Genomic DNA, 8641 nt, shown 5'->3' on the forward strand with positions numbered 1-8641 from the left:
AGTGAATCCCAAAGGAAAAGAATAGAAAAATCTATCACTAATACCATTGAAAACTCAGAATAAAGCAAATAATAAAAGATAGTGATTATAAAAACACTTGACCCTCTCATCATGCTTTTAAGGATTTACCTTCTGCTTTCTCCCTGCCTAAAAGTCATGGAACATCTGACACTTTAAGTGCTCCCAAGCCTTGCAGTTCTAGCGTTTCACGGTAGGGGGCGTCGTTGCATTAAAACAGCCCCAGTTGGTTGCAGCATCATCCTGGTGGGCCTGTGTTCCCCCTCTATTTTCAAGAGATACATATATATATATATATTATAAAGCCATATATATGAATATTTTTTCTCTAAACTCTAAGAAAGTGAGAGTTGAAGAAAAACAGCGTTCTTGAAGGGATGTTCTTTCATTCACTATCTTCAGAGATACTTCATTGTATGTGACATTCTTGGAGGTTGGTGTCAAAGTCCCAAAGTGCGAAATGCATCTCGTAAGTCATCCACCTCATATAGGGGCTGTAGAGAAGGAGAGAAATAAACTGAGTGGATGACTGTGTAACATTTTGGAAAAAAGTAAGTTGGGAAGGAGAGGGAAGAGGAGAGGAAGAATTCTACCAAGAGGGAAACACAATCCTGAGGAAGTCGAACAGAAAGCCGACAAACGAAAGAAAGACAAGGGAAGGGAAAGGAATCATAGCAGAGGGCTCTGAATTGTGAAAGAGCAGAAGAGTAAACTCAACTGTAAGAAAAACGACAACAAAAAAGACAGAGAAAATAAGGCTTTCATCAGAGGAAAAATAAGGAGAGAGTGATAAATACACACACACACAAAAATATATGAAAACGTAAGAAATATAAGAAAAGAAAACGTAAGCAACTCGAGGAAAAGATGACTTTGGAGAGAGGAGGAATGAGAAGCATTCTTACCAAAAGGATGCGTCGAAGCTGTCTGGATAGTCGGACCGAATTTTCATGCAGCCCCTCCCAAGCTTTGAAAGTTCTTTCACGATTTTCCACAAAAGTATTCCAGCAATAAAAATAATCTTTAAAAAAGGAGGGGGGAGGGGGTAAAAGTTAAGTCAGATCCCAGATCAAGAGGAAAGAAAGAAAACCCCAGGCCCTTTTAAATTCTCGTTTCCCCCAAACCCTCGTGTCCAAGCCATTAATTCTTTTCCTCCAATTCTGGTTGATAATTTTTGGCTCCAGGGGTGAGCTAGAACTCTCGTACCATTCTATCCCCTTAGTTTCCTCCCTGACTCTTTTCCATCTGAATTGCAGTCCAGAATGAGAGCTGCTGCACTGAACCTGCGCAGAAAAGGGTCCCCTGCTCACCTTTGAAGGTCATGATTGCGATTTGGACCCCAGCGCGGTGGAGCCGCCGCAGCCCCTCGGGCTCAGCCTTGCGGTCCTCGCAGAAGTAGAGGCGCGCGGCGAAGATCCTCAGGCTGAGGTTGGGGTACCCTCTTAGAAAGTCGGCCACGTGTCGGGCGCAGTCGTAGCAGGGGCTCCAAGAGGTGAACCAGGTGACGCGGTAGCACCGGCCAGGGTCCAGGTCCCAGTCGGAGATGTAGCGCAGGAAGAGCAATTCCACGTGGCACCCGGACTGGGGAGAGAGCAGAGGGCTCAGCTGCTGTTTACTGATCTTTATTGTGGTGCTGGTAGCTTTACAGCCATTAATTCATCTCCCTCCCACAGTGCTCTTTTTTGGAGTGTCTGCGGTTTTCTCCTCATGTTTCAGAGAGGTTAAGCAACTGCCCGAAAGAGCACAGTGGTAAGTGGTGAGCCCAAACCCTTTGCACCCTTGGCCTTTCAGAGAGGAGAAAGGCTATGGATTTTCTGTGGAATGGGGAGGATGAAATCTGCTGTGTGGCTGAAGAAGCATCACGCTATCTCAGTAGAGATTTAATTTGTGCTTGTGAAGTTACCTTTTGCCCCTTTGAATTGAAGTAAAATGGCTTGGCAGCGGCTGTTGATGTAACATGGTGGAAATACACTGGACCACTAGGTGGAGGGAGGAAAATTTGCGGTTGGGAGGACTGCAGTATGGTGAGGCGGACAGAGTGGGCATGGTAAGAGGCTAAGAGGGGCTGGTGTGGGCTAAGAGCAGTTAAATAAGGTGTCTGCTCCTTGTATGATCCCCATAACTGTAATAACCACAATAGGGAGATGTAGCAAGTCCACTTAGTATTGCAGAAAAGTCATTAGTCCTGGAACCTGAAGACCTAGGTTCCATTTCCTGGCATCACCACTCATGCGACTTAGACAAGTTATCCAACTCTGGGATCTTCTAATTCCTTATCAGGAAAATAGGCTGGCATTCTGAGGATTAAATGACAGGGAAGTAAAGGGTTGGTGACAGCAAAGCCTTCTATAGTTAGGATGTATCATATCGCCAGATAGGAAAGAGATTAGTATGTAAAACAATTGCAGCAAGATCATTTGTACAATGCAAATGGAGGCAAAGAAAACTGAATAGTAAAATAAGCAGTAAGCAATGAGTCAGACAACGTCATTCACTCGTGGATTCTTCCCTGGGCCTCCAAGACCAGATGTCGCCGCATGTTATGAGCGGGGGAATTTCATTGGCAGAAGCTTCTGTAAACCCATCTGGATTTTGGTGAAGAAGTCTCCTGGAAATGTAATTCTCTGATCTTCTGGACGCTGAGAGATTGATTTCATTAATTAATGATTTGAAGCTTCCCTGAGTTTTCTGGGGCACGCCATGCTGAATTTATTCACTGGCCTAAGATCTATGTGAGCAGCAGGGAATAGAAATCACTTGGAAAATAGAATTGAATCATTATTAATTTTTCCTGAATTTTTCTTCCTTAATTTTCAAAAATTCAAAAGCCTGTTTTTTGCATTTAAAATTTAGCTTGAATGAGCTGATAATGTTTCTCCAAGTCAAAAGGTTCCTCCCTTTGATTTCTCCCTTAATTTCAAAGGCAATTTGGATGCTGGGGAAAGGAGAGGAAAGTTTGGGGGCAGTTATTCTTGGCCTTGAAGCAAGATATGGCATTAATGTGCCCAGCGCGACTGGGGAGGATATTAAATGACATCCTTTGGTGCATATCTATTATGGTTGCATGGACATGCAAAAAAGAAAAAAAATGGATTTGAGGAATCTAGTGGAAACATAAATGCGAAACAGGTTAAAAGTGGTACCATCAGCAGGTGACTCGAAAGCGCCCACAGTTCAGCTTTTCACTGCCTGGGAAGCAAATGTTAGTGATACCTTGTTTCGAAGGTGACCAAAGTCCAGTGAAAAGGAGGTGGCACTGTCCCGCCGCTTCACCACATAGCACAGGTAGGTTTCGTGGCGGCCCTTAGCCCAGCGGACATTTTTGAAGTGGTAAAGAAACTTCCTCTGCTTCATCAGGAGGCTGTGGATGAGAGGAGGGAGAAAAATGAAGGAGCACAGATCATTCTCTGGTCACTGCTGGCTTTCCTCCAGCTGTTGTCTTTTTTATTCTGTAATTACTTGGGCCAAACCAGAGAGAATGCTCTGGTTTCCTTTGCTGGATGCCTGAGACCTACTGAGCTTGGAATCTCTTGTAAACCTCTTTTTATGCTTATATTTAAGATCAGTGGAGAGAGAGAGAAACCCCAAAGCCATTCGAGCTCACAGGACAGTCTCCTCCCATGGCTGTCTTCTCCGTGCTGGTAACTCGGAATTACAAACTTGTTCCTCAGTCCCATAATTATGTTTCCAGGTTTCCCCGCCAATCTCTACCTACATGTCCAATGTGTACTTCAAACTCAACATGGTCAAAACAGGATTCCTAAACTGCCTTCTGTCCTGACTGGCCTGCCCGTCCTCCTACTTTCCCATCTCAGGTAACCAGGCTAAAAGCTTCAGACCATTTTGATTCTTCTCCTTCTTAATTCTTCATATTTAATTAATGATGTAAATTTATTGATTTAAGCCTCCAAATATTTCTTGAATTTGCACCTGCTCTATTTCCTCTGTTCCCTGCTTCAGTCCAAGCCCTTATCTTCCTTCACGTTAGCTGTTGTCCTGGCCTCTTCACTGGGCTCTCTGGTTCCATTCCCTCCAAAATAACATTCTCCGTGCTGCACCAGAGGGATCTCACAGAAACCCAGGTGGACCGTGTCATTTCCATGCTGAAAAACCCCTAACGAGTCTCTTCTGCCCACAGGATGAACTTCAAACTCCTTAATATGATATTTAGGCCAGTTTTTACATTTGGACATCAGTCTACATTTCTAGCCTCATTTCCTGGTGCTTTTTCCCTTCCTTTCCCACCAATTCGGGTCCCTCTGCAGCAGATACTCACCCCGCCACTCCTTTCCTTCGGCTTTTTCTTCCCAGCCACCTTGCTCCCACACGTCCTCTCACTGAATGGTTCGCTAAGTTTTTCCACTGGGCAAACCCCACACATCCTTCAAAGCCTGACCACAGTTTCAACTCTTCTGGTAACACCTTTCTCGCTACCACTATCCCCAAACTTCTAGGCAAAAATCGAGCAATAACAGCAACAAAAACCCTCCTGTAGTTTCCCATTGTTCTCATTGGTCCCGCTTATCCCTGTCAAAGGGGTAGCTGTCCTCTGTTACAACTGATTGCTGACATCTCTGTTCCCCAACTAGACTTTCTGCATTTTGAGGTAGAAAGTGTCACCTTATGAGTAATGTTTTGGTTTTCAAAGTCTAAGAGCAATGCTTGACTGTTGTCAACTTAAGTACTATAAAAAAGTAGAAAGTTTTAAATTTTAAAATATTGAAGAATTTTAAAATTTAGAATCTCAGTGTCCAGTGATAATTAGACATAGTGTCCAATGATGATTACTGTTAAAAATCTTGTTTTCCATTCCGGTCTTTTTATAGGTGTATATTTACATGATTTTGATTATACGGATTTCATACGTAGTTTGGTATCCTGCTGCTTTTTTTGACTCGGCTCTCACCATGATCTAAATATTACGCTGTGTTGTGCACACGCGGGCACTGGTTGCTCTTCCTCTTTGTTTCCTGGCTCCCCGCACAGTGTCTTCCCTATCATAAGCACCGAATCAAATTGAATTTGTGGAAATACTCTCTACCAACCAAGTTTTTTGCCATTGTGAACATCACACAAGCTATAGTGTGGTTGATACGAAAGCACTAATAGTTTTTGTCCTGAGTCTTTCCCACAAATGTATTTATCCAATTTGCGGAGATAATGCTGCCACCTAATGGCACTGGGCAGAAGTGCAAAGAACTTGTAAACGTAAAGACCTAGTCAAGGATTTGAATACGGTTTGCTGGCAAGAGAATTGAAACTTTTTTCACCTTTTTTTTTTTTACATTGAGGTATAATTTACATATTTAAAATGTACAATTTAAATGTACATTTAAAATGTACAATTCTATGAATACTGGCAGATGTAAACACCCCAAACTGTTACCACAATCAGGATATAGAACGTTCTTGGGGTACCCTGCCCCCCAGATTCCCTCATCCGCCTTTTCAGTCAATGCATCCTCTCTCCCCCAGGCAACCGCTCATCTGCTTTCTGCAGCTATAAGTTACTGTTCACTTTCTAGAATTTCCTATGAATCATACATCATCTCTTCCTTTGTATCTGACTTTCACTTAGCATAATGGCTTTGAACTTCAGCTGTGCTGTTACATATATCACGAGTTTGTTCCTCTCTACTGCAAAGCAATATTCTATTGCACGGATATATAGTACGTTTCATTTAGCGATTCACCTGCTGATGGACGTTTGGCTTGTTTCCACTTTGCGGCTAGTGTGAATAAAGCTTCTACGAACATTCATGCACCAGACTTCGTGTGCACGTATTTTGAGAATTGACATTTTAACATGCGATACATGTGATCCTGAATTTAAAAGTTAGGTACCCAAATGTCAACTTTAGCAAGTAGATAAGCAAGGACACGAGTTTTTTATAGCTGTCTCATTTTAAATGTCCTGCTTCACACCCATGACGCTTATTGGAATACACTTTAAATCCTAAGGCAGAGAACTAGACTTATCACCAGTATACACATGTGTATAACAAGCAATATAAAAACGATTCAATCGTATTTTAGAATTAAAAGTGTATATTTGGCAGGAATCTAGAATGGATGCTAGCAAGAATCTAATAATAATTGGCTTTATTTTGAATGACAATAATTTCCTATGTAATCACCGTAGCACCACCATCATTACTATTACTATTGTTACGTAATTAGCATACAATAATCCTTAACACATATAAATTGAATACTTAATAAGTGCTTAATAAATACTGAAGAGAAAGAAAAAAATTTTCTCCTTGGGACCCAGTGAGTTTTAAACAGACCAAGCACCTTCTCTTACCGGTCAATTCCTTTTACACTTAACCTACCCTCCTGAGCTGTATGGATAAGAAGGTTGGGGACAGGAGGGACTGCATCAGGCACTGCGGGCCGTGTGGTGAGAACCTGTTACCGAAGAAAAAGTGTTCTGGGAGGATAGAAAAGGAAGTGACATAGGTAAAGAGATTCAGACGGACTTGACCTCCTGCCCTGCATGAAAATGCAGTTGTCCTTTCCTGTTTCTGTCAGAGGTTACCACAGTGAAGCGAATTGCATGATTGTGACCTGTTAATTAACTTTCTCGATCCATCGCTTCCTTCAGCTCTAGCTAGGAGCCTGTTTCCAGTACCTGTTCTCTTGGTTTCTCTTCTGGGTACAAAGGGCTTCGCAGAGGCAGTTTTTCAGGCCTGCAGGTTGACAGCTGCTCTGGACAGCTGTGCTCCCTGAGGCAGAACACTGCTGCATCCCCAGCAAGGCAGACCAGAGATAAATGGGTTAAAAATAAAAGTGACGAAGTCCTCTCCTGCTGTGTGCGTGCTGTCACTAATGCGGTCTGCAGATATTATTTTTCTTAATGATAATTATATATTTCCCTTTTTCTCCTGTTGCAATTTCATCTTTTCTCCTTTTTTGTCTTTCTCTGAATTTCAAATACTGATTTTACCTTTGCTTTGCATTTCATTATATACAAATATCTCCCCTGAACCCTTTACCTCTGACATGCCTTAGGTTAGTTTTCAAAATCTCGTTGTGAACTGAGCAGACATTTGACATTTTTGCCCTCAAGAAAGTTTTCTGAAGAACACTTAATCTACTGTTAGAAATCTTAACTCTAGAGTGTAAATTCTTTGTAAAAGAATTAAATTGAGATAAAGTATATGGATTAGGTATGATTCTCATGCATTTGTATAATCATAAAAGTAGGAATAGAATAAGTTCTGTCATAATAACTTCATTGTTATAAACTGCATGTGAAGACATTATGAAAATCTTACAGAATATACCTTTAAAAAGCAAGTTAAGCCAAGTATGAAGAAATTGAAAGACTAAGTAAATGGTAAAAATGCCATGAACTGCCTAGCAATTGGACCTATAACATTAAATAACTTGCTTGACTGAATTTTTCTCCTTATAATAGACACAATCATAGTGACTTTCAAGCAATTAATTTTGAATATTGGCATTAAAAAATAATTTCCTTACTATGCAACTAAATTTTTCAGTACAGTCTCCCTAGGAAAGTTCATCTGCAAGTGCTTTTGTAATTGAATATTTACAAAATTATGATTGCACTTACCACTACTGTTTTTAGTATAGTATAGTACTGCTGTTCCCTTTTCCTGATTTGAGTCTCAAAAGCATTTGCTGTATTAATAATATTACCATGAACCAGTTCTAAGTGCAGTCCAATGTCAGGAAGAGTCAATACAGGGTGCATAAAAGTTCTTTTGAAAATGGAAAAGAGAGGATGTAAGATCTGAACACGTAAGCAGACAGCATGTAAGATCTGAACAGATGAGACAGATCCAGAAAAATAAGTGTGCATATTGACCAAGAAGATCTTGTGAGTCAGAGAGTGACAGGAGAGAAAGGGATAGCCCCCAATCTCATTCCTCAGATTTGCTCTGGGAGAAAAGCCAGGGTGACTGCCCATGGGAAGAGTGCTTTACCTGTCCATGGTGGAATCCAGGGTGTCTTTCTTGCCTCCCTGAAAGACTCAGGCCAAGGAAAGCTTGCCTCAAGCACTGCTGCTTCACTGACTGTCTGACAATGCGCTGGCCCCTACATTCAAATTTGAGCTTGCCCTTCTGGGCTCCTCCCCCCACAGCATCACCACCACCAGGTACCCCACCAGCCTTCCTCCTGTTTGGGTTCAGTAAAGATGGGCGGGGCTGTCACAGGCAGAGTCAGATGACTGAGGGCCACACTCTGCTTAATGTATAGGTTCCTTTAGGGCTGCTTCTCTAAAAATGCAGTCCATGCCCCACAGGTAACAAAGATCAGGAGTCAGTAGCAGTAGAAACTTTGTAAATTGTAATCACGGTAAGAAATAATATCTTTAATTTTAAAAGCGTAATAATAATAATAATAGTAATATTGATTTAAATAGCATCTTGTGTTCCGTGAGCTGAAATCATCTGTTCCCTCCTTTAATTACACAGTATCTCTCAATCTCAATAGAGACCAGAACTAACAGCTCCTGCTTTGTGGTTGAGCAAGGAAACTCAGTTATGCGGGACTTAGAACATAGAAATTTTGCCTCTCAAACCACTGACTTTCTTTTCTTTCTGATGCATTACAAGAATTGCTAGAAAACAAGATGATTACACCAGTTATT

The 8641-nt window shown here is 41.5% G+C and overlaps 1 protein-coding gene across 1 annotated transcript; it reads right to left on the minus strand.

Annotated features, from left to right (window-relative positions):
* Positions 1 to 358: 358 nt before the first annotated feature.
* On the minus strand, positions 359 to 8106 carry AICDA (activation induced cytidine deaminase). The gene is made up of 5 exons (XM_008528860.2): positions 7974 to 8106; positions 3232 to 3379; positions 1329 to 1599; positions 924 to 1039; positions 359 to 512 (listed from the first exon to the last, which is right to left on the minus strand). Exons 1-5 carry the CDS (start codon positions 7979 to 7981, stop codon positions 459 to 461), a joined length of 597 nt encoding a protein of 198 aa, XP_008527082.1. The 5' UTR covers positions 7982 to 8106; the 3' UTR covers positions 359 to 458.
* Positions 8107 to 8641: the final 535 nt, after the last annotated feature.

The sequence above is a fragment of the Equus przewalskii genome, chromosome 5 (genome assembly GCF_037783145.1).
Source record: "Equus przewalskii isolate Varuska chromosome 5, EquPr2, whole genome shotgun sequence".
Classification (NCBI taxonomy): domain Eukaryota; kingdom Metazoa; phylum Chordata; class Mammalia; order Perissodactyla; family Equidae; genus Equus; species Equus przewalskii.

Bases quoted from the DNA above. Each gene is read 5' to 3' on its own strand.
- AICDA (XM_008528860.2), bottom strand. The intron at 1,600-3,231 runs GTATCACTAACA...CTCTCTCCCCAG, and splicing joins TTGGTCACCTTCGAAACAAG to TCCGGGTGCCACGTGGAATT. The intron at 513-923 runs GTAAGAATGCTT...CCTTCTCTACAG, and splicing joins AGCTTCGACGCATCCTTTTG to CCCCTATATGAGGTGGATGA.